Source organism: Tiliqua scincoides, chromosome 4 (genome assembly GCF_035046505.1).
Source record: "Tiliqua scincoides isolate rTilSci1 chromosome 4, rTilSci1.hap2, whole genome shotgun sequence".
Classification (NCBI taxonomy): domain Eukaryota; kingdom Metazoa; phylum Chordata; class Lepidosauria; order Squamata; family Scincidae; genus Tiliqua; species Tiliqua scincoides.
Genome location: NC_089824.1, coordinates 112,375,028 through 112,401,577, shown reverse-complemented (window position 1 = coordinate 112,401,577; position 26,550 = coordinate 112,375,028). Strand labels below are relative to the sequence as shown.

General features: G+C 42.3%; 1 protein-coding gene and 1 non-coding gene across 2 annotated transcripts in view; one reads left to right on the top strand and one right to left on the bottom strand.

Annotated features, from left to right (window-relative positions):
• PAPPA2 (pappalysin 2) overlaps window positions 1-26,550 on the bottom strand; it is a 188,695-nt gene that overhangs the window by 81,266 nt on the left and 80,879 nt on the right. The window contains exons 8-13 of the mRNA XM_066624530.1: window positions 24,196-24,324; window positions 23,684-23,686; window positions 19,262-19,350; window positions 11,255-11,439; window positions 8,674-8,805; window positions 745-880 (exon numbers count right to left, since the gene is read on the bottom strand). Of these exons, the coding sequence (XP_066480627.1) occupies window positions 745-880; window positions 8,674-8,805; window positions 11,255-11,439; window positions 19,262-19,350; window positions 23,684-23,686; window positions 24,196-24,324 (674 nt within the window). The remainder of the gene's footprint in view (window positions 1-744; window positions 881-8,673; window positions 8,806-11,254; window positions 11,440-19,261; window positions 19,351-23,683; window positions 23,687-24,195; window positions 24,325-26,550) is intronic.
• On the top strand, window positions 4,537-4,658 carry LOC136650631 (U5 spliceosomal RNA). Its single transcript, XR_010794453.1, has one exon. It is a non-coding gene; the product is annotated as a U5 spliceosomal RNA (small nuclear RNA).

The following is a 26,550-nucleotide window of genomic DNA, read 5'->3' as shown; positions in this document are numbered from 1 at the left end:
AGACCCAGCAGCAGCCAGCCTGCCTGCCTGCCTGCCTGCCTGCCTACATGACATGCTGACTAGTTGTGAAGCCTCAGAGAGGTAGAGAAGAAAGGCATGGCCAGCCAGAGCGAAGGAGTTTTTTTTAAATACAGAATTCAAGATGTGTTGAACTGCCCTGACTCTCAGACAGGTCAAGGAGACGATCCAGCCTTTCATGGTAAAAATTTCTCACCTTATAGGCAAGTATCTAAGGTACATTAACTTTTCCACCTGACTAGTGCCACTACCACCCAAGGCTGGTTGGGAGGGGTGTCCATTTATTATCAGCCTTTGAGAAACAGTCACAACAAAGTCATTAAAAGGTTAGTTAATATTAGAATTAACATTGTTTTTCATTCTTTGTACATAGTAGTTCGATTTTTACAAAATACGAGATTTTGTATATCTAATGAAAGTTTCTTGAATGCAACCTTATTAGATTACAGCTAATTTAATGCAGAGACTTCCAACATGAAAAGACCCCCACCTCTGGTTTAGACCAGTGCATCTACATGGACTGGCAGTGTCTCTCCAGGATCAAACAGTGGTCTTTCCCAGCCCTGCCAGGGAATAACCTAGGGCCTTTTGCTCTACCTCTGAGTGCTGAGGCCTCTCTGTTTCCAGCCAACACTAATTCTATTGCGCTTAGCTTGTTATGTACGTGTATTGTTATCAGTAGGTAACAGTCTGTGAAAAGATTCTCTACATTACATGCACACTTACCGAGAAAGTGGCTGTGCCCATTAATGTCATTCAGGTGAACTGCCACAGTGGGTTTGGATTGGTCACCAGCAGAAGTACCATCAGATGCCAGAAAAACAATGAGTGAGGTAGCCACACTGGGTCTGTTGAAGCACACCTGGGCTCCAGGATACACCAAAAGTTGAGAATGTTAGTGCAGGTACAAAAGAAATAGGTACATCATGTGGGTAATTGGGAGAAACCTCGCACCCCTTTTTCAGATTGGCTAGATCACCCCAGATCAGGCGAGAGTGGCTATAAGGCAGAGGCTGTATGACACTGAACAGCAAGGGGACATCAGCAGAACCTCAAACTTCCTACCTGCAGAGGATGCCAGACAGAAAGTTGCGCTGGCCACCTACCTGTCGCCACTAGAGCACCTGAGGCACAGAAGGGCTTTCTTCTTGGCCTGGTGGGGAATGCTCCTTCAGCTATAGTTGAAGGCTGCCATAGAAGGATCCCTGTTTCTGAAAGGATCTGCCCTTGTGTCTCAGGTGAGGTAGAAACAATCGAGCATGTACTGTTTTGCTGTGCATTCTACTTGGGGATATGTGTAAAGGTCATTACTCCCTGATTAGGAAATTCTCAGGCCTGCCTGATGCAGAGATTGCAATGAAGCTCCTCATGGGATCTAATCCATGGTTTACAACTCAGAGTGCAAGTTTCTTGGCAGTCACCTGTGAAATTCGCATATCAGCAATGAGGAGAAATTCTAACGCCTGCTTACTCTTTGCCTTCCTGTTTTGTATGGAACGTGTACTTTAATTGTTGGAATTTTAGTTTCTTTTAATCCTGATTTTGACACATAGTGACATATGTAATGGTGCTTTGGTACTGCTGTGTGTTGTCTATGTTAGTTTTTGACCGTATCAATAAACTGATTTGATTGACTAGGAACACTGACGTTCTTCTACCTTTGTCTGAGCTTAGCTTATTCTCTATAGCAGTGTTTCTCAAGGGTTGTTCTCCACAGTACCACTTCACATGGTCCACCTAGTTGAAGTATCATTGGAAGTAACTGGTGATGATGTCATCATCAGTTACTTCCAGATGGGGGGGTTCAGATGTGAACCTAGGAGAAGGCTGGGAGGGACTACAACAGTATTGGAAGCACTCTTCTAATATCTGAACGGCTACTACATGGAAGAGAGCAAGGATTTGTTCTCTGCTGCCCCAATAGGAAGATTACATCTAACAGTCTTCAACTGCAGGAGGGGAGATTTCAGTTGAACATCAGGAGGCCTCCTTAATTGTAAGAGTGGCTTGGCAACTGAGCCAATTACTGAGGGAAGGGGTGGGTTCTCCCCCTTACTTGAGGTAATCAAGCAGAGGCTTTACAGGCACCTTTTAGTGATACTCTAGAGAAGGTTTTCCTGCTTCAAGCAGAAGACTGGACTAGATGGCTTTGAAGGCACACTCCAACTCCATGACTCTAAAGTGCACATACACCAGGGTGTGTATATATGAGAAGCTGCTGGATAAATGCATGTGAGGCCGTAGGAGGGCAACAACCCAGCATCAGGACCGCTACCTCTGCCTTCGTGCCAGGAGGAACAGGAGGAGCACTGCCAGAGCCCTGCAAAATGACCTCTAGCAGGCCATAAATGTGCATGTGTCTGCTCAAACAGTCAGAAACAGACTCCATGAAGGTGGTATGAGGGCCCGATGTCCACAGGTGGGGGTTGTGCTGACAGCCCGACACCGTGCAGGACGTTTGGCATTTGCCAGAGAACACCAAGATTGGCAACCTCGCCACTGGCGCCCTGTGCTCTTCACAGATGAAAGCAGGTTCACACTGAGCAGATGTGACAGAGTCTGGAGACGGCAGGGAGAACGTTCTGCTGCCTGCAACATCCTCCAGCATGACCGGTTTGGCAGTGGGTCAGTAATGGTGTGGGGTGGCATTTCTTTGGGGGGGCCGCACAGCCCTCCATGTGCTCACCAGAGGTAGCCTGACTGCCATTAGGTACCGAGATGAGATCCTCAGACCCCTTGTGAGACCATATGCTGGCGCGGTTGGCCCTGGGTTCCTCCTAATGCAGGACAATGCTAGACCTCATGTGGCTGGAGTGTGTCAGCAGTTCCTGCAAGTTGAAGGCATTGATGCTATGGACTGGCCCGCCCGTTCCCCAGACCTGAATCCAATTGAGCACATCTGGGACATCATGTCTCGCTCCATCCACCAGCGCCACGTTGCACCACAGACTGTTCAGGAGTTGGCGGATGCTTTAGTCCAGGTCTGGGAGGCGATCCCTCAGGAGACTATCCGCCACCTCATCAGGAGCATGGCCAGGCATAGTAGGGAGGTCATACAGGCACGTGGAGGCCACACACACTACTGAGCCTCATTTTGACTTGCTTTATGGACATTACATCGAAGTTGGATCAGCCTGTAGTGTGTTTTTCCACTTCAATTTTGAGTATGACACCAAACCCAGACCTCCATGGGTTAATAAATGTGATTTCCATCGATGATTGTTGTGTGATTTTGTTGTCAGCACATTCAACTATGTCAGGAACAAAGTATTTAATAGGAATATTTCGTTCATTCAGATCTCGGATGTGTTGTTTAAGTGTTCCCTTTATTGTTTTGAGCAGTGTATATTGTATTTGTTCAACATAGTGACACCACAGCTGACTGGAAGCCCATTGGGGACTTCCATAGAAGCACAGAGCTCATGAATTATCATGCAGTTGTTCTCTCTTTCCTAAGCAATGAGCTAGGCTTCACAATGTTCTGTTCTAAAGTAGGTGCTGAAAGTCACATTCTATCATATGCTAGTGACAGTCAGTTACTTCTGTGGATAAGTTCAACATTTTTAGTCAGTACTTTCAAAATCCTGCATAAAAGAGGCTGCTTCTTCAAATGGCTCCCACCCTGTTTAACATGTTCATTAATGATCTGGCTGCCCATCTATATGCAGTTGATGTTCATTGCTCAAACTGGGCTGTCTAAATATCCCACTGCTGATTTATGCAGATGATATGGAGTTACTCTCTCAATCTAGAATTGGCCCATAGCACCTACTTCAAGCCAGTCTTGCTTACTTTGCACAGAACAAGCACCATCTAAATTATTGGTCCTTTAATGGTAATCTCTTGACTTGAATCTCAAGTCAAGGAATTCAGTTATCTGGGGATCTTATTCCATTACAGGCTTACATAAAGTCCACACTGCCACGCTGCCCAATTGTCCTCACAGGTTATTGTTCATTTTTTTAAGCATGGGGTAACTCGTATATTTGCTGGAATGTAAGAATTACCTCTATTATAGAAAAAAATGTATAGTTGCTTGGGCTGTGTTTTAGTATTGTCACTAATTGCTCTGCACTGGGGAATCCAAAAAAGTTTATACGAAAATGAACTCCTATATACTTAAATTGGTCCCTTCGAGGAGAAAGGCAGGGTATAAATAAAGTAAATAATAAATAAAAGTAAATAATAATACTTGTTCTATTTTATTACCTCCAATAATCCAATTAAATTGCTTCCTCAATTTACCAAAGACCAAAATTTTTAAAACTATTATAAAACTTGTCATAATTGAGTTAGAGGTTATTCCTTTCTAAATATTTTATGCAACTTGACAGAAGTCGTTACAGCCCAATGAATGTCCTGGAAAAAACAGCTGCATCATCAGTGTAGAGCAAAAGAGGAACAAAAATAAATTCCAATTTGGGGCTGTGACCATCAACCTCTGCCAGATGGGGGGGCTAAAACATTTATAAAAAGGTTGAAAAGAGTAAGTGAAAGAACACAGCTCTATTTAACCCCAGAATTTGTTTCTCTTCAGATCGTATAAATCTTTTGCTTTTTACTAAAGGTATCTGTGGAGAGGAACATTTATGACTTGTTAACATGGACACCATGTTTTGAACCAGCTATTGTTACTGATACTTTTCTTGGTGATGCAAGTACAAAGTATTGCTTTGTACAACCTTGTCATTACTATGCAAGGATAACTATGGCAAGATCATATTTGTTTAGGAAACACTGCAGCTCATACTGAACCATCCCAAATTAGTTAAAAGTGCTCTGAGCCACAAGTAATAATAATAACTATTACTATCAAAGATGGGCATATTTTGAGCATACAGATGATAGTTTGCTCACCTTGGAGCAGCCCAACAGTATCCTTATGCTGCAACAATTGACACTCATCCAAAGATAAATTTCAAAAAGGGCCTAAAAGAACATCCTGTATCTGAACTGCATCCAAAGTTCCATCCAAGTTACAACGAATCTTAAACACAGGATCTTTCTAAAAGGCAGGATGAAAATTCATTAATAAAGTTTCTTCACCACAATCACCAAAATAAATGGGCTCTAGCAAGCATTTGGTCAGGCTCACCCCAAGTCTTCCTCCACTTCAATATTCTAGACATTGTACCTACTCCTTTAGATGTCTCAAGGGAGCACAACTGGTTTTATGTCCATGAAAGAGGAGCAACTGTGCCAACCAGCTGTGCCAACTGTGCCAACCAGCTGGCTCACCTCCATATTCCACTCTGAGCTACCCACCTTGAGCTGACCAGAACCAATAGGAAAAACCTAAAAAGTGTCCTGGGTTCAGGTTCCATAGCATCTGACAGCAACCATTTGAAGAATTTGGAGTTGAAACATTTGGCTCAGATCCCAGCATCACGATTTGACTATTACTGCTGAAGGCATATTGGAAATGAATCTGGAAAGTCTTGCTCAGATGAATGAATTTTTGAAAGAAGTTATAAAATTATTTCTCTAAGACTGGCAAAATTTGCACATCACTAGAATAAAGTTTCAGCTCATCTTTACTAGGGGCTTTGGAACATTCTCTTCTGATGTTTAAAATACATCTTCTTTGGTGGCCTTCTGAAAGTGGTGTAAAACTCACATCCTCCAGTTAGTATGTGATGTGGCAGTGTACGTTTTTTTCTTTACTACTGTATAGCTGGATCTTTGGTACACTAGTTGTTTTAGTTTCATTTGATTTTACTGATGTTGTTGTATTTAAATTGTTGTGCACTGCTTCAAAACTATGGAGGACAGTTTATAAATGATTTAAATCAGTGGTTCCAAAAATTTTTTGCACCAGTATCCATTTTTTCAAACAACATTCTATCAGGACCCACCTAGCTTTATGAGACAAAAAATTGAGTGTTGGGAGAGTTAGAACAGACAAAAGAAAATATTTCTTTACTCAGCGTGTGGTTGGTCTGTGGAACTCCTTGCCACAGGATGTGGTGATGGCGTCTGGCCTGGACACCTTTAAAAGGGGATTGGACAAGTTTCTGGAGGAAGGATCCACTATGGGTTACAAGCCATGATGTGTATGTGCAACTTCCTGATTTTAGAAATGGGCTATGTCAGAATGCCAATGCAAGGGAGGGCACCAGAATGAGGTCTCTTGTTATCTGGTGTGCTCCCTGGGGCACTTGGTGGGCTGCTGTGAGATACAGGAAGCTGGACTAGATGGGCCTATGGCCTGATCCAGTGGGGCTGTTCTTATGTAAAATAAGTTGCACTTTACCAGCTGTGGGAGACTACCTTCTGATGCATTTGTTGACTTCCACATTCATCAGATTGGGACCATTCTGGTGGCCTTGTGTTCCCCTTCAGCTGGTCTTCAATAAGAGCTGAAGCATATTTGCTGACTCATGAATAAATAAGCACATGTGGCTCAGTTTCACTTTCGATTCAGCTCAATACATTTTCCTTCTCAACTTGAAGGGAGGAGCTTCCTTCTCTAGAGGTTCTTGCGTCTGCATTCACTAAATTGGAACCATTCTGGTGGTGTTGCATTTCTCTCAGCCTGCCTGTTAAAGTGAACTGAGGCACCAGTGGCATAGCTAATTTGTGTGTAGTCCGGTGCCAAGCTCAAAATGATGCCCCAGAAGTGATGTCACAACCGGAAGTGATGCCATGCCTGAGCTTTTAAAAAAGTGCAAATTGGAGGGCAACCAGCCTCCTCCCCCAAGCAGCTCACCACCCACTTGCTTTGCCACCTCCCTGCAGCCAGTGGCATAGCTAAGGCATCTGTCTTTTACCGGGGGTTAAAGAAGATTTGTAGCCACCCTCCAAGAAAAAAAAATCAAATTTAATTAAGTAAATAAATAAAAAGTGTGCCCCTGATTGGTTTGAGGCACTGTGCTAGAGTGAAGAGGCACGGTTATTTTTCCTCTGTTAAATACCATGTTTCCCTGAAAATAAGACACTGTCTTATATATATTTTTGGCTCAAAAAACACACACAAGGTGTTATTTTCAGGGTAGGTTTTATTTTTTTCAGTAGTCGGTCCCTCAGTCTATCCTGAGTTGCCCGGAGCTCCCAGACCCGGCAGCTCCACAGAGGGCTCCCGCCAGATCCTGCGCCTCCCGCGCTACCACGGGAGGCTCCTCAGGAGAAGTGGACATTCGTCCCCTTCCCCCAAGTCAGGGAAGCAGCCCCGCAATGGGGCTACTCACTTTAGTGCCGACCAAAAGGTCGGCGCTAAAGTAAAGGCGCTCGTGAAGGGCGAGCTTGCTCCACAGATCCGCCTCTCTCCCTCCCCTCCTCCCCCACGCCCCTGGCCATGCCTCCCCATCCCCAGAATGACTCCCCCATGCCCCTGGCCACTCCCCCACCTCCCATTCTGCAGCCCGGCGGTCCAGGAGACCATGGAGGTGTGGAACCCGGGAGACCGCTAGGCGCTAGCCCAGTGCCAGCCAGTGCTGGGTTAAGTCTGGCAGGAGCCTGGCGGTGAGCCCCACAAACGTGCCTTACGGCACGTTTGCAACTGAGGTCCACAGTGCAGAGCCGTGCCACAGACCTCAGGATTGGGCTCTTACTCCCTGGAAGATGTGGAGAGGATGTCTCCTCAGTGCCCAGGAGAATGCCTGTCTGTCTACTCAGAAGTCAGTCCCTTTATAGTTAATGGGACTTACTCCCTGGAAAGTGTGGAGAGCCTCAGAGCCCAGTAGGCAGGGTTGCCTTGCTTGCTGCTTCCTGCCTCAGCTCCTCCTCAGAGTCCTCTGCCCAAGGTAGCACAGTAGGTGCTTTCTAGGTGGCGTGCACGGGAGTGCAGCGTTCCCGGTCACGCTGTCCACCCGCCCCTGCCCAAGGACCGCTTCCGCCCCCACTGTCCCAGCCCTGATCACAATTAGGTCTTATTTTCAGGGTAGGTCTTATATTTCAGCAATTCTCAAAAAACACACTAGGTCTTATTTTCGGGGTAGGTCTTATTTTTGGGGAAACGGTATAAGAAGAGCACCACTTGAAAAAGTGCCTTTTTACCCAGGGGTAACTGAATTATGATACAGGGAAATAAGAGCTGACTCATATAAACACCTTATTGGTTCCATGCTGTATCATAATAACATGTCATTGCAACATGTCAACAACATAATAACATGTCACTGGCTCTCAGAACAATCCGTCTTGAGTTAAGAAAATTCACCTTTTTATACATAAGGCTGTTGTGTTTTCATTTTCAGGTTAATTGGCCATAACTTTTGATAGAATACAGATATTCCAATGCAGTTTGTTTCATTGCATTCTGCATTAAATTACCTTTCCAATGATATATAACATGATAGTATTTCTCATACATACCACAATTTTCACAATTTTGGTCACTAGTGTCAAGCTCAGTTTGTTGCCCACCTAAAGTTTGATGTCCGGTGCAACTGCCACCCTCTGCAACCCCTTAGCTACATCACTGTGAGGCACGGCTGTCTGCTTATGAGTAAACGTGCACTGTGCCTCATTTCGCTTTCCATGGGGCTCAATACATTTTCCTCACCTTGGCTGTTTCATGAGCCACCAAAAATCAGTTGCAACCCATAGTCTGGGAACTGCTGATTTAAATAAATAAAATTTGTGAACACCTGTATACATTCTATTATCTTTAACCCCCATAACATCCTAATTACTGCTAATTTCAAAATCACTTACTTTCAGCCAAATGCTATCATCGAAGGACACAATCTCCCTGTCTAGGTCTTGTAGGATGTCATGGTGGGCACAAGGGAACCAAGCCATCAGAGACTGATACTCCAGTGTGTCCTGATTATAAGGCTTGCACACCTGGAAAAATAGAATTTTTCAGTTCAGGAGTGATCAGATTAGAGAGACGGGAAAAAACTCAGCAACTTTAGAAACAAAGAAATAAGAAAGTCACAAGACAACTGCAACCACAGAAAGGAGCCAAAACTTCTGAAAAATAAAACTATACAGGAAAACCACACCTTTCAGAGTTGTTACCACATCATGACTAACTGGGGTTTAGCCACTTAAATATATGAAGCTATCGTATATAGTCAGATTTTGGTACATCTGCTCTGCTTGGCAGCAGCTCTCCAGTAACTTAGTCCTCAACTGAGGTGGTAAACTGGTGATTGGGTTATCTGTTCAGACTGAAAGTGAGAGTTCTCGTGACTGAAGAACTATACACACACAAAAAAATTATTTGCACACAGACAACCACTATGTTAATGAGAAGGCCAGAATGCTACTGCTCAACATCTAGCTTTCTCTGTGGAAGAAATTTTTAGGTATGAAACAGTATTCAGCAGTTAGCTATGGCTATTTTATTTGAAAGCTTATTTTATTTAATTTTTTCAAATTGCTAAATTAAACTGAACTGAAAGCAAGGCTCATGGAGGGCGCCAAAACTAATGCCACTGATTACACCGACTGAGTTTCTCCGAGAATAAGAATGTTATCAGCTCTACGATTGTCAGTAAATGCAGCTTTTCTATTAAGAGCTGATTGCTTTTCTTTCATCTTATGTCTGCATTCAGAGCGCGATACCATAGTCTTTCGAGACTGAAGGTTGCCAATACAATGTCTGCATTTGCATTTGTGCTAATTTATTCATTCCACCTTTATTGGCATAAATAATCCAACAAGAAAAAATTAAAACATTCAGGGTAGCCACCAATCACTGATCAGGCAAAGAAATACAGAGGAATTTACGCCTAGACAGTGCCTTAAATGTATATTTTGCTACATTTGATGAGCGGCACTCATTTCTCCCATCTAACAAGTACCGAACCAAGTCTGTATCTGAACCATGAAAGCTTTCCAGAAATGGATATAGAAATCGATGGCTTAAATCAATATAGTGGGTACAGTACAGAAGTACATGGGTCAAGGACTCTTTTGAGGTCAGCTCACAAGAACATGACTGGGAACTTTCCAATGGTCTATTAAATCATATACATATATACATATACAGTATTTATATACCGCCTTTCTTGGTCTTTATTCAAGACTTTATTCAAGGCGGTTTACACAGGCAGGCTTATTAAATCCACACAGGGATTTTTACAAATTGAAAGAAGGTTCTCTCTTTCAAGAACCACCACATTCAAGATGTTACGCTCCGATCTGGTTTAACATTCTGGCCTCCATCCTCCCACGCTCCGAGCAGATGGAACAGCTCAGCTGCAGCTTGCCAGCTGCTTCAAGGTCGCATGGTGCCGGTGGCCTCGAACTGCCGACCTTGTGGATGTTAATCTTCAGGCAAATGGAGGCTCTACCCTCTAGACCAGACCTCCTGCCCTCCAGAAATCTTGTGGGTTTCTGAATCCAGAATCTCTAGACCAGACCTCCAGAAATCTTGCTCTTAGTACATTTGTAGGTAAGATATTAAACCTACCCAGTGTAAAGGCTCTACAAATCTGAGGTGAACACATGAACGATAGATAGCTTGAACCCAAATCAGAGGGCCCAAACTCAGTGGGGCTATCTTCTATGTAAACATGATTATTAGGCTTTCACTGCAAGCATATGATTTCCCATCGATGGACTGAAGTGGCCACAGCCAAAGTTCTTTTCCACTCACATTCTTTAACTGGAGATGCCAAGGATTATTTTAGATGCCTAAAATTAATTTAGAACTGGGACGTGGTGAATTTAATCAAGAGTTCTACACCACTGATCTATAAGCCTTTCCCTCATTTTCAGGAAATAAAGAAAGGGAGTAAGATAGACAAAAAAAACAGAAACTGAGGTTCAAGACCAGGAATGGGCAGTGACAGTTCTCCTCATGGTCCTTACTATTTATGAAGAAATATTCATCAGCAACAGTCTTGGATGGGAAACCAACATGAGACTGAAGCCGAAGACCAAAGCAACTGATCAATCTTTGTGGAGGAGTGTGAAGGATGATGTCAGTTGGCAAAAAATTGATAATAATTGAGGCTTGATTTGAAGCTGCCTGCAAAAGCTTGGAAGCAGAGGGGTTGGCAAGCCAGGATGACAACTGCAATATGAAGGGAAACATCTTGAGAAGTGGAGAGTTCTATGAGTATCGTGAAACAATACTTGTAAAAACCCCATTAAAAACAGGCTTTATAGTCAGCCTGCCTATGTAAATGGCCTTGAATCTATGAGAAGTGCAGTAATTACTGTAATACCGTAATACATACATAAAATGGTATCGCAGAGTGGGATTTCCCCATCAATTTTGCCAGCAGAAATTCAGTTTATCCCAGTTCAGAAATGACTGAGACTATATATCAATTCTTACCCTCACAAGAGGTTCTCCAATCACAATGGAAACCTTCTGGTCCTGGTGGGAGGAATAGGCCTCTGATGCCCACTGATCCATATACCCTTTGGGAGTGTAGAGACCGCAGTCCACAATGCTGATGCCTTCCTCAAATGGCTCACAAATACCATCACCATCATGGACGTAACACAGACTTGGTTCACCTGCAAAATCAAAGAATTAGGATGAGACAGTGAATCCAGGATTTATTTTGTGACAAATGAAACATCACTTACAATACTAAAAGAGACTCCTGATTTCTTGGATCTAACTAAGGAAAACTGTATGCAACCATTTTTCCTGACTTTTTCCCTTTCACTACAATTCTCTTCCCCCTGCTATTTCATACAGTTTTTTTTTCTCTTTTCTTCCTTTAAAAGGTTCCTGGGCAGCCCAATCCTGAGTTGCTCAGTGTGCGGGGTTGCTGCAGTGCCAAAAATGGCTGCTGCAGTATCAGCATGCAACCAGGCAGCTGCCAGCAGCTCCTTGGAGAAAGGGGACTTTCATCCCCTTCTCCCGGGTAAGGGAAGCAGCCCCGCAATGGGGCTACTTGATTCTACAGCAGCTCTGAAGCTGCCGCAGAATCAGAGAGTCTTGTATCGGACCACATGGTCCCACGCAGGGCTCAGGATTCAGTGGAGGTGAGCTCCACTGCTCCCACCCCCTGCCATGCCTCCTCCCCACCCTCCCTCTGCCTTTCCTCCGCCCTGGAACACCTCCTCCCTGCCTCTCCCCATGCCTCCACTCACCTCTCTGCTGCCAGGGGGCGGACCGCTGGCCTCCTATTGGGGCTGGCCCAGTGTGGGCTTGCACTGGGTCAGCTCTGGCGCTCAGACAGCACTAACCCTCACAAACATACTTTATGGCACATTTGTGATGTGCACCGGCTGTAAGCGGGTGTGTGGAGCTCATTATTGGGCTCTAAGACTTCCTCCCTAACAGTTTTCTGCTTTCTTGACAAACTGAAAGATAAAGACAAACTTCAAGCAACCTGCCACTGCCAAGTGACAACCAAGACACTGTGCTTTATAAATTACACATTATTACCAAAATTCTGATCTCCTTTTCTTTTCCCTCTTCCCATTTCCCTTTTGCATTTCATCAACATTTAAGATTGTAAGCATTCAGGCAGTGAAGGGTTTGTTTTTTTGTAATGTTATTGGTTTACAGTAGCAGTAGTAATAGTCAAAGTCTAATGCCCTGAAACTGGGGTTGGCATCTTTGCAGTTTGCATCCAAGCCTTCTCTTTCATTACCTTCTTTCTTTTTGAATACAGGTATGTGCCAGTATCTGCAGAGGGTCAGTATCTGCAGGAGGAAACAGCAGGTACAGGCAAACACCTGCCCATCCACCCTCCAGAGGTAAGAACATAAGAATATAAGAACAGCCCCACTGGATCAGGCCATAGGCCGATCTAGTCCAGCTTCCTGTATCTCACAGCGGCCCTCTCACCTGTTCATCTGCAGCCTCTGCTGGGCTCAGACTGAGCCTTACAGTTAAAAAAAAAAACATCACTTACGGTTTCGCCATGAAACCGGAAGTGATGTTCACATAGAGAGAATTATTCTGTAATAATTCTGATTGGTTCAAAAAACTTGGCCAGTTTTGACCTACTGCTTCATCACTGCTTATATGTGAGATAAAAAGCTAAAAACATAGGATTAGATCCAAACCCTCAGAAGCAAGATGATATAAACATGGGTTTGATGAGGAACAGTGGAACTGCCTAAAACCATTGCACAAGCATGACTGGGTGCTCTTTGGCATCCAAAACGTGCTGGTGCTGCCTTGAACTAATAATAATAATAATAATAATAATAATAATAATAATAATAATAATACTACATAATAATATTATTATTATTATTATTATTATTATTATTATTATTATTATTAATTTATTGTTGTTGGCATCCTTCAGTCTCGGAAGACTATGGTGTCACGCTCTGAATGGTGGTTCTGGAACAGAGTGTCCTCTCCAGTGCGCGAAGCCTGGGTAAAGCAGGTATGGAGGATAGGCTGTTACCCATGCAGCAAATCCCCCCTCTCCACGTCACTGAAATGGTCCAATGGAAAGGCAGAGGCCAATACGATTGGTTCCAGCGGCGTCGCAGGAGTTGCCAGAACGTGTTAATTTATTATGTAGTAATAATTTATTATTATTAATTATTATAATTATAATTATAATTATTATAATTATTATTATATTTTCACACAGTCAGGTAGATGTTACTGACTGGTTTGTTTTATCCAGACATCGAGTCCTTCCCAAGGACCTGGGATGCCTGGTTTTTGTCCTATTTTGCAGTTATAAATATCGTCACAAGATGTAAGCTGTTCCCAGTAAAGCTGCTTTTTGTAGTTGGTGGATGGTAATTTCTGTGGCCCTAATGCTGTTCAGGTGCTCTTCAAGGTGTTTTGGAATAGCACCGAGGGTGCCAATCACCACTGGGATCACTTTGGTCTTCTTCTGCCACAGCCTTTCAATTCCTACTTGTAAATCTTTGTATTTTGTTATTTTCTCCAGCACTTTTTCTTCCACTCTGCTACCCCCTGGTACTGCTATATCAATGCTTTTGACTTGTTTTTCTTTCTTCTCGACTTTGGTTATGTCTGGTGTATTGTGTGATTGGTGTCTGTCTGTAGTTGGAAATCCCATAATATTTTGGCATCCTCATTTCCAGTGACTTTTTCAGTTTTGTGGTTCCACCAGTTTCTGCTTCAGGTAGCTTGTATTTTTTACAGATGTTCCAGTGTATCGTTGTTGCTAACTTGTCATATCTTTGTAGTCCGCTTGTGCAATATTTTGCACAACTAATTAGGTGGTCCGCCGTTTCATTTGTTTCTTTACAGAGATGGCACTTTGCTGTTTGCTGTTATTTTTTCTACTTTTGCTTTTATTGTATTTTTTCTTAATACCTGTTCTTATGCAGCCATTATTAGGTCCTCTGTTTCCTTCTTCAAGTTGCCTTTTTTGAGCCACCGCAAGGTCTTGGTGATGTTTGTTTTTCCAGTAATGTCTCGCAAATATTGTCCATGCAGTGGCTTATTTTCCCACTTTTCTTCTCGGTTTTTTATTTGTTCTTTTTTATAAGCCTGCTTTGTTTTGTTGGTATTTAATAATTTTTCGTTGTTAACCATTTTAAGTGCATCCTCTTGAATATCCTTTATATATTCTTCAAGGCCTCTTTTTTCTTCCTCTACTGTTTGATGAACTTGCAGCATTTTTCTACCACCTGAGCTGCGAGAGAGAAACAGTCTGTCCACATCACTACAAGGGTATAGAGCGTGGTTGATGGTCATTATCTTCATGGTCTTACGATCTAATGTCTCTAGCTCCGCCTATGTCCAGTCTACTATTCCTGAAGTGTATCTAATGACGAGCATAGCCCAGCTGTTTCTGGCTTGTATAGTGTTCCCACCATTAAGTTTGGACTTTAGGATTTTTCTGACTCTCCTGATGTGTTCACTTTCAATTTTTCTTTTAACTTCACTATGATGTTATCTGCCTGAAGTATACTCAGGTATTTATAATGTTCTTTCTCATCCAAGTTCTTAATATTTTTTTTCCCCCACTGGGCAATTCTATTCCTTCAGCCTTTATTATTTTCCCTCTTGAATACAGCAGTACATTTATTAAGGCAGCACATTTAACTAGTCCAAACTCCATTGCAAAATCATTACTATAAGTACAAATGGGGTTTATTCTACTTCAGGTTGGGACTTTCCATGCAACTTTAAATCGTCCATGTAGAGTAGATGATTTATTTTATTTGATGTTTTTGATGTTTGGTATCCAAGGTTTTTTTTTGTTTTTTTTGTTTTTAATGTTTGTGAAAGTGGAGTCACAGCAAACACAAACAGCAGAGGTGACACTGAGTCCCCTTGGAAGATGCCTCTTCTGTTGTTCACTGGACCAAGAGTCTCGCCATTGATTGTTAACTGTGTACTCCACATGCTCATTGCCTTTTTTACAAATGCCTGAATATTTTTGCTGACACCTGTTCTTTAGAAACATTTTAATGTCCAAGCATGAGACAATGAGTTGTAGGCCTTGTAATCAATCCATGCAACACTTTTTGCTAGGCCAACTTGGCTTTTTGTATTTTGTATGAGAATTCTCTTTTATCTTTCACAATCTTTTTGCTATTTTCTAAAATCATTTTGTCAATCAGCAATCGGTCTTTCGTGCCTCTGGTGTTTGGGTAATATCCTTTCTGATCAACTGGAAGCTGCTTATTGATTAACAAGTGTTGCATTATTTTATCTGCTATTATACCAGTTAATATTGAAACATGGTTGGTAAGCAGGTTATTGCTCTATAATTACTTGGAACTGCACATTTTGCTGGATCTTTCATGATGAAGTGAGTTTTGCCAGTTGTTAACCATTGTCCAAAACTGTCTCCTTGCAAAATATGATTAAACTATGTTTTGCTAGGTGCTGATGGAGACTGGTCAGATGTTGAAGCCAAAAGCCATGCATCATCACCTGGTGAAGTCCAACTTATAATTTTCTTCACTCTTTTACTTTTTAACTCAGGTGTTATTTTTAAATCTTGCAATCGTTGACTACATTTTTCGACCCCGTTTATCCAGCCTGCTTTTTTGTAGTAATCTATTGGAGTATCCCATAATTTTGCCAAGAATTGCAATGTGTCTTCTCTATTTGGTGTTTCTGTGTTTCTTGCAGTTTCACCATCTATGCATTGATAGAAGCATTTTTGATTGGACTGGAACTGGAGATTCTGCCTATATTGTGCTGTCCTGGCTTTGTATCTGCTAATCTTTGTTCACTACTGTTATTTGCTGTTTCACAATCTTCAATACTGCTGCAATTCTCCTTGAATCTAGATGGTATTTTTGGATCAGATACTATTTGATATTTTACTTCTTCAATTTGTTGTCTTTCATATCTTTCCATTTGCTAGCATCTGATTGTAGCCTGGCAACTTTGTTTTCCAGTCTAGTCTTCCATTTGTAGTGCACGATCTTCTTTTTTTGCAGGTCTCTTTATCTTACAACCGAGCTCTTGTGTTGTTATTGTTGCTGCACATAAGATGGTTTATTTCTCGCAAATTTTTAGTTATTATTTCTGCAAATGCAGTGTTTACATCTTTTAATACTTGAGCAAGATGCTTTGTTGCAACTGTTTTTAGAGTTAGAAGTCGTATCCTGATGTTTGCTTGATTCATATGTTCATGATTATTATTGTCTATAGCACTTGTCAACAAATGACAATACATAATTATTAACCCTCACTGCAACCCCTTGAGTTAGGAATTAAGCAAAGACTGAGAGAAATTATCCTCCAAATGTAATTGCATTGGTCAACAGGTGTCACTGACTATAAGGGAATGCTTTAAATACCCAAGCTAAATGAATTAGACTCCAATAACTTCAACCTTTTAAAAAGTTTTTTTTAATTAAGACAACTTCAGGAAAATTTCATCAACCCTCAACAATTCAGATGACAAATGCAAGGATATTTGCTTTAAGGAAAAAGTTCACAGCACCTTAAACAATCTCCTTCTGAACCAGAGTCATTGCCAATATCTATCTACCTACGGGCAATGTCAGATGGCACTATTTATGAGTCTCTGAGCTCCTGTCTAGTGGTTCTCAAACCACTTTACACTTTAGGAGTCCTTTACACTCCTAAAAGGAGTCTCAGGGAGTCCTGCTAATGCATATGCAGACATAGCCTTGCTCCCAGATGACAGGGAACATTTTTGTACAACTAGGCTGGTATTCCACTTGTGGCTGTTTCTGGAAAGGATCATCTTGGCTGCGGTCATCATGTGCCTTAATTTTGTAAAGGCTGGGCTACTGTAACATGCTTCATGTGGGGCTTCCTTTATGAAGTGTTCAGAAAGTACATCCAGTGCAAATTGATGGAGCCAAGTCTGAGACCCAAGTTGTTTTCCCCAAGCAAATGATGGGTAGCCCAATCCTGAGCTGCCCGGGGTGCACAGCTGAAACAGCGCTGAAAATGGCTGCCGCTGCATCCTGCACACTTGGGGAAGCCGCTGGCAGCTCCTTGAGAGAAGGGGACTTTTGTCCCCTTCCCCTGGGTAAAGAGAGTAGCCCTGCAATGGGGCTACTCGATTCACCACCAACCAAAAAGTCAGCGGTGAATCAAGAGCCTCCATGTAAGGTGGCAAGACCAACACGAAGGCTCTGGATCTGGTGAAGCATCCCTCCCCGCTCCCTTCCCCCAGCACACCTACCGCTGCCTCCCACTTCCCTGTAATACCTCCTCCCTGCCCTCTCCCCGCACTCCGCCCGCCTCCCCCCACCCAGAACGCCTCCTCCTCGCCTCCGCTTACCTCTCCGCTGCTCGGCGGTCCATGCAACCACCATGCGGCAGAGGTTGGGTGCCCACCCAGTGGTAGCCTGGTGCTAGCCAGCACTGGCCTACCACTGGTGCTCGTCTGGTGGTAGGGACCGCAAATGTGCCTTATGGCACGTTTGCAACAGTGCGCACTGGTGGTGAGCCGGTGCACTGAGCCCAGGATTGGGCTCTCAACCTATCAACTCTGCTGGTTCCGTATCACTTTTCTGGCTCTATTCAAAGTTCTGTGTTCACTTTTAAAATCTCAGGCTCAGTATACTCGCATTCAGCATACTTGAAGGGCAATCTCCTTTCATACAGATAATACAGATGAAAACACAGGCCTCCACTACATGTAGCCTGAAGTGGTGCATCTTGTTGCTATCACCTTAGCATTCTGCCACTTCATTCAATTGAATGTATGGAGCAGTGTTTCTTAAAGTGTGCTCCTAGGAGCCCTGGGGCTCCCTGAGACCCCTTCAGGGAAAGTGGCCGCCATCTACCCCTTCCTAGGCTTGCTTGTTGGTCCCTCCTGCTTCCCCTTCCTCATTCCTCTTCTGTTCCAGTACTTCATTGGTATTTGAAGTTGGGCTTTGCATTGCACCACTCCATGCATGTGCCAGTGCGCTGGGGCTCCCTAAGACTCCTTTTAGGTTACTGGATTATCTTAGCGCCAAACTGTGCACACCTTTACAGAACCTCTACAGCCTCCCAGGGATGAATGGAAAAAAAGATAGGAACTAGGTATCATTAGTATACAGCTGGCACTGTACAATAAATCTTTGGATGACCACCCAGCAATTTCAGGCATATGTTAAACAGCACCAGGGATAAGAAAGTGCCAGTGAACAAAGTGTCAAAAAGAAATCCCCTTGTGCCACTTTCTGAAACCTGCCCTCCAGAAAAGACTGAAACCACTGCTTGAATGGTGACCTTAATCTCACCCTGACCAAATAATCCAGAAGGCTATCATGGCATCAGAAATAACTGTGAGATCCAGAAGAATAAAAAGGGACATGCTTTCCCCATCTATTTCCTGGTATAAATCATCCACCAGGGCAGGAACGGCTGTTTCACTCCCCAAACCAAGTTGGAACAAGACCAACAGATTCAGAAATCCCTGGATTCATTTTTGATTGCTCTTTTATTGGAAACTGCCTGCAAATAGTAAACCAGCATAGCTGAGGAGAGGCTGAGCTGCAAGCCTTCTTCTTGATGAGTCCACTTTCTATTTTCAAGAAGTTTTTCATCTGGGGAAGCTAAAGTGGTTATAACTCTCCTACAATAGTACAGACCATTACACTACCTCAGCATTCTACTATCTCATTTTGTTCCATGTATAGCTCCAAACTCAAATTCAGAGGCATTATATGAACAAATGCTGAAACTTAACAAGTTCCAGAAATAAGCTTTATCCAAAACTGAGCACTGCCCCACAATTACCATACTTCTCCCATTGCTAACTTCAGTCAAAGCTCAAACACTGAATTTAGAAGACTGTATGCAAGTAAAGGTAGGTTATTGCAAAACGTACTCATACATCTGAAAACCCCATGAAGTGTTTATTTTTAGCACATATAGATATTATTTGAGCAGAACAAACAGAAGTCACTTTTTTTAAAATAGAGAAAGAGTGGGCTTTTTTAGACTCACCAATACAGTGGAATCTCTTTTCTTTTTTACAGGTTTTAGAACAACCATCCCCATCGATTAGGTCTCCATCATCACACTCTTCTTCAAGGCTGCCAAGAAAATAACAATACACATTTTTGGAAATGTTTAAAGCTTATCACATTTCTCATTTTCTTGTGATTTTTACAACAGTTTCTCCATGAAAAGATGCTTTTGTACTTAAGCACATTTATAGCTGAACATATTTTAGTATTTTAAAAGATTTTACATACACGTAATAGATTTGAATCTTTACTACCAGACAGGTAGCAAAGTTTTTTTTTTTGGCCACAGTCTGCCCAACATAGGCCACCTCCTGGTTTATACATTGTTTTAAGTGCCATCAACTAATGAACATGAATGCAGCCCTCTTATCTCTAATATGTACAATACTGTCTTATGCCTATTTGAATTGGGGATCAACTTGCTCTTAGGTAAGTAGGTATAAAACTGCTGTTCTAGAAAATGACTTGTGCCCTGTTTCCAGATATCTCTCCATACAAAAAACGGAATCTATTTGCCTGAATTGAGTTTCTTCTCACTTCTTTCTTCAATTCCAGCCTCTTCTTATCTCTCTTTTATTTCTACCTGTTTTCTACCCAGAAGCAGCCTGCCACCTCTGCTAGAATAAACACCCTCCTTACAAACAACGTGCACATACACTACCACTGTTGCTACCACCTCCTCCTCCTCGTCAGCCTGACTGCTTAGGGAAGTAGCTTTGTTGGCAAAAGAGGAGTGGGCAAGCTGAACTGCAACAAGAGCTCCCCTTCAGAAGCAGCAGCAAACGAGTTCATCACTGTAGGTATGAGAAAGGAGGCATACTGGGATTTCTGAGTCTTAGGAACATGATTGCTTTGCTCCTTCTCCTGTTGCCCATCTGGTCTTCTTGCACAGCAAGTAAGAAGACAGAGCTGAGTAATCATGATCCAAGTGCTTGTGAAAGCAACAGACAGGGATGGTGCTGGAAGAGGAGTTGGGCTGCTGCTGCTCAGATCTACCCACTTATTTTCAGCAAGTAAGAAGAGGCACAGCTAATGGAAGTGGTGCAGTGGGTCAGCAGACAGACGGGGAGGCTGGGTACCTCTCATCAGTTCACCACTCCCTCCAAACTCACTGCTTAAAGTTGCTAAATTTAGTAAGCCTCATAACTAGGCTAACATTTTCCCTTATTTTCTGCTAAATCGACAACTGTTCTTTAGATTCTACTCCTTCTACTTTCCTTAAAACTTTTTCACCTATCGTATTTTTAATCCTTCTTTCCTTCTTCACCATTTATATATTGGTTATGCTTGAGAATTCAGTTGTTTTGGAAAGAAATTAATTTGATATCACCAGATAAGGCATTGTGCTTCAACCTAAGAAAATGATAAAGATAACTGCAGAAACAGCAACATAATTGTAAGATGATGTTGATGTCATTGCTCCAAATGCAGTAAATTAATCTCTTAATGATGACAAAAATGTGTCATAGGAAAACACCAGGATTAAAACTCTCAATCTGGTTTAGAAAAATATGGCACATGATTCTAGACTCAAATTTCAAGTTTAGAGATAACTTTACCCACATGCATATTTTTCTATATTATAAAGTTACTGTGATTTTCTGTTAACTGTCATGAATATATGTTAATTAAAATATGTAAATAAAATTAAAATGTCCTAAATAATCTTGTATTACAATCGGTCCCTGAATTAAAAACATTCAAATTATAGAAGGCCATATCAGCACTTTTGCACAGGCACAGCCTGTCCACTGTGATGCTTTTACAGTCATGAAACTGCTGAGCCAGCAAGAGCCAGCTGTTTCAACACACTTATGTTTCAACTTCCAGACAAACTTCTGGAACAGAACTGGTGCGTATCTTGGAGGCATATTTATTTCCCTGTTATTTACATGACTTAATGAAGAGCAGGAGGAGTAGGTCAACATAGAATCATAGAGTTGGAATGGGTCTAATAGGTCATCTAGTCCAACCCCCTGCCTGCAGCAGGAAATCATCCTAGAAGATCTCCAACAGCTTGCTTGTCAAGCCTCTGCTTGAAGATCTCCATTGAGGGAGAGTCCACCACCTCTCTTGACAATCTGTTCCACTGCCGAACTGCCCTGACCATCAGGAATTTTTTCCTGATGTCCAATCAGAATCTTTTCTCTTGCATTTTGTACCCCTTGGTTCTAGTTCTACTTTCAGAGGCAATTGAGAACAAATTTGTCCCTTCTACCATATGACAGCCTTTCAGGTATTTGAAGAGAGATCATATCCCTCTCAGCCTTCTCTTCTCTAGGCTGAACATGACACGTTCCCTCAAACTTTCTTCTTTTCTTTCTTAACTGACAAAATTAAAGATCAGTAAGTCACCGGGCCCAGAAGGCATCCACCTAAGAGTCATTCAGGAACTGAAGAATGAAGTCGCTGATCTCTTGACTAAAATATGCAACTTGTCCCTTAAAACAACCACAGAACCAGAGAATTTAAGGATAGCAAATGTCACACCGAAACCAGAATCGCTCCACTTTCACTTTTTAAGACCTGGGGAGCCCTGGAGAACCACAGGGCTAATGGGTTCTGAGCTGTCTGTGACAGCTCAGGAGAGAGATCTTGGGGTGCTGGTCAACAGCTCGATGAAAGTGTCAACCCAATGTGCAGCAGCAGTGAAGAAGGTCAATTCTGTGCTTGATATCATTCAAAAAGGTATTGAGAATAACACTGCTAATAATATAATGCCATTGTACAAATCGATGGTAAGGCCACACCTGGAGTTCAGTTCTGGTCGCCACATCTCAAAAAGGATATAGTGGAAATGGAAAAGATACAAAAGAGCAACCAAAATTATTACTGAGCTGAGGCACCTCCCTTACGTGGAAAGGCTACAGCATTTGGGGCTCTTCACTCTAGAAAAAAGGCACCTGAGGGGGGACATGATTGAGACATACAAAATTACAGTACTTTTTTTGAAGAAAAAAAAGTGCATGAATTAACAACTTGTTAATCTTTTATTTATTTATTTATTTTTAAATTTATTTAAAATAAAATATTTTATATTATTTTAAAATAAATATTTAAAATAAATATTTTTATATTATTTTAAAATAAAAAATATTTTATTTATTTAGAATAAAATAAATATTTTATTTATTTATTTATTTTTAAATTTATTTAAATCCCCATTCCCCAACTACTTAAGAACTAGAAAATGAGGGGAGATCTTCAAGAGAGAAGAACAAAAGAGACGGACCACCTTGGGAGCCCACAGCAAGGATTATATCAAGGCATGTATTTGCAAATATGTAACAACCAAAAAATTTAATTAAAACTTTTAAAACATTTAATAAATATTGGTTAAAACAACTGATGAAGGCAAAATATAAAAAATGATTACATTACATCACTCTACAGATTTGATTGAACCCAAATCAAATAGCACACAGGGGAGAGGGGGCATAAAAGATGGGTTAATTAATTGATTAATAAACAAGTTATGGATCAAAAATCATGTGGTCACACACCCTCTATTGGCTCAAGACATTGAAACATGATTGGTGCAAAGAAAAGAACATCCCCCTGCCCACTCTATCACCACATCCTGTGGCCAGGAGTTCCACAGGCACTCAGGGTGAGTGGATGTCCCCTGGTTCTGGTGTTCTGTGACGGGGAAAAGAGCATCCCTCTATCCACTGTATTTATCACCATGTCCTGAGGCAAGGAGTTCCACAGACAGTGTTCCAACCCCTAAAATTCAGCCACTGAATTGAGGGCAACAGTCCAAAGAAAGTTCTTCTACACACATGTATAGAACAGCCACAAAATGTGGTGATGACCAATCTTAGGCATGTCTACTCAGAAGTCAGTCCCATTAGAGTCAGTGGGGCTTACTCCCAGGAAAGTGTGGGCAGGATTGGGCTGCGGGAAAGTTGGTTAGGGCCAGGCTTGCCAGGCCAGCAGAACAGACTGGGATAAAGAAGACAAGCAGATCAGCCTGGATGCTGCAGAAGAAAAGTGCATGGAGGGGGAGAAGAATACTGGACAAATGCAGACCAAGAGCCCCAGCCTAGGCGTGTCTACTCAGGAGCAAGTCCCACTGTAGTCAATGGGGCTTACTCCCAGGAAAGTGAGGACAGGATTGCAGCCTGAGAGTCCGCTCCTATGCGTGTCTACTCAGAAATAAGTCCCATAAGAGTAAATGGGGCTTACACAACACCAGAACCAGGGGACATCCCCTAATATTGAGTGTTGGGAGAGTTAGAACAGACAAAAGAAAATAGTTCTTTACTCAGCATGTAGTTAGGCTGCAGTACTCCTTGTCACAGAATGTGGTGATGGCATCTGGCCTAGAAGCCTTTAAAAGGGGGTTGGACAAATTTCTGGAGGAAAAGTATATCACAGGTTACAAGCCATGTGCAACCTCCTGATTTTAGAAGTGGGCTACCTCAGAATGCCAGATGCAAGGGAGAGCAGCAGGATGTTGTTGTGTGCTCCCTGAGGCATTTGGTGGGCCACTGTGAGACACAGGAAGCTGGACTAGATGGGCCTATGGTCTGATCCAGTGGGGCTCTTCTTATGCTCTTATGTTCGTAGGGCCTGTCCTCCAGCCCTCTGATCATCCTCTTTGCTCTCCTCTGAACCCATTCCCAGTTTGGTTGCATCTTTCTTAAAGGGAGGAGTCCAGAATTGGATACCTGAAGTCCAGGTGAAATCTAACCAGTCTACAGTAAAGCAGAACTACAACTCGCAATTTGGAAGTGAAATGATATGGAAGCTTCTTTGCAGCTGTAGCACACTGCTGACTCATGTTCATTCTGTAATCCCCTGCAACTCCAAGATCCCAAGAACACATATGAAGACTAAAATTGTTGACTTAACCACAATTGCACTTAAAAGAAAGAAAGAACATGAACAACATATTTCAGTACTCACATGTTTACTTTCCCGTCTCCACAATACGGAGAGCCGTGGATGTGGATTAGAGATGGGGAGGCTTCTCCTACAGCAGCTCCTGCCACTGCCTGAACCTGGTAGCGATACTGCCGGCCTGTTGTAACTTCCCTGGCAAAATACAGCACAATCAAAGTTCAAGACAGAGACAACTTCTACTAAAGGACATTTTTCTGTCTTTTCCCACAGTTCATTAAAACATGCGTTAGGGATAGGCAACTGGTGGCTCAGGTGCTCAGTCTGACCCCCAGTGCTCATCCAGTTCCAAATAAAGCCTTTCATCTTATGACTGACCCAACGTGGGTTTGCTTTTTTAAAACCATTCCTCTCTAGTGTGAGTTTTCCCTATAAGTCCCTGTGTGCACTGCAGGTCTGCAGCTCTTGATTCTTATATACCAGTCAAGTTATAGGCAAATAGAAGTAAGTATCTGAAATACAGAAGAGGAGGAACAGCATTCCTCACAATAGTTTCCTTAAGTAATAAAGAGATATGCTCAAAGAAGCCTGAACATTCCGTATGTAACCAAGAATAAGAATAAGTGTTTTTATTTTAAGAATATTTATACACCATTTTTCAACAACAACAGAAACTCTCAAAGCACTTACATAGGAAAGGAATAAGAAGATGGTGACCTGTCCTGAAAGGACTCCAATTTAAAAAGAAACATTTGGAAGAAACCAGCAAATAACCACTAAGAGAGATGCTATGCTGGGACAAATAGCAAGAGCTACTCTTTCCCTACTAAATATAAGGGAGCAGCCACTTCATAAGGTCCCTCTTAACCCACTAATGGAGCCCCTATAGTTGTGAATATCTGGCTTTTCCAGTCTGCCTGACAAAGAGTTCTGGATTATTTGAAAGTCTGCATATTCCTGCCCCGATAAAAGAAATCACTTGCTGAGTATCTCCTCTTCTTCAGGAGCAAAATGGCAAAACACTGTCAAAAGCGTCAAAAACACTGGCATCAAAATCTAAAATGGTGGAGCTAACAAACTAACTTCACACAAAACAAAACACAGACCTTGCCATGAAGGTTCCTTCTGTTCAGCCAAAGGAGCTTATCCTGAGAGGGTGACCCATCCATATAGTAGACAGAAGTCATAAACGTTTTCACCAGGAAGGGTTACCCTCTGAGGTTTGGAAGTACTGCAGCAGAGAAACTGAAACAAGTACAAGAAAAAAACTGAATTCAGGCATGCCCCGGCATCTGTGGGGAATAGGTTCCTCCCCCCTGTGCAGGTACAGGAAACCATGGATGTCTGTCTCTGGCCTCACCCCATCCATCCCCTGCATTCCTTTTAACTTGTTTTGGAAACTTACCCAGGTGAAAATGTCTTGCTTCACAAGGTCACTGTAAACTTACAAGCTTAAAGCAACATTCAGGCTGCCTCCTGACCCTGCTCTAGTTTTTTTTTTGTTGTTGTTGTTTTTCAAACAACCAAGCTGCTAGGAGGTAGCCTGAATGTTGCTTTAAGTTTTTAAGCTTATAGCAACCTTGTGAAGCAAGATATTTTTGTCTGTGTAAATATTTAAAAGAAATTAATGGGTGCGGGAGGGAGGGCATTTCCGTGGGGAAGTGAAACCGTGGATATGGGTTCCATGGATACAGGGGCCCCCTGTACTTCAAAATACAACTGCAGGTAAAATGGGTCTTCTGCCCAATCAGAAGGAATTTTTGAAATAAGACCAATGTTCCATTTTTGCACAAAAATGTTTGCCAATCCTTCAGCTGGCCTGGCAACAAAACAAGCCTCAGCTATTACTTCAACACTCAGCCTGGAATGGAGGAGCTCTTCCCACAAGAGGGAATCTGCAACTTTTTAGGCTGTTCTGCGCAAGTTGTTAAGTGAAGTCAGTTCTGCCCAGCCAGGAGTCTATCAGAATGACCTTGGATCAAAATTTCTCTTGGCAGCTCACTGCAGTGGTGCCATTAGGAGAACTGCTGAGAGTGGAACATGCTTGCTATTGTACTGCAGGGACTCCTGCTGACAGGGAGCACTCAACGCCAAATTCTGCTCCACATTAACAAGTAGATTTTGACCATACAGTTCCACCACTACCTGCGAGCGGTGACTGCAGTTAGCAACTGATAACAAAAGAATCCAAGAATTCAACAGTTTCCCAGTTGCAACATCACTGGGTCCGAGGTTGAACCTGCACTGTTTGAAATAATAATACCAACTTTTTCATTATTACTTCTGCACTGATTTCCAAGTGCTCAAAAAAGCTCACAAACACAAAACCACTATTACAAATTATCAGCAATACAAAATAAAACTAACCAAACAAAAGTATGATTTTACAAAAAGTACCCGTCATCAACCAAAGTCAATCAA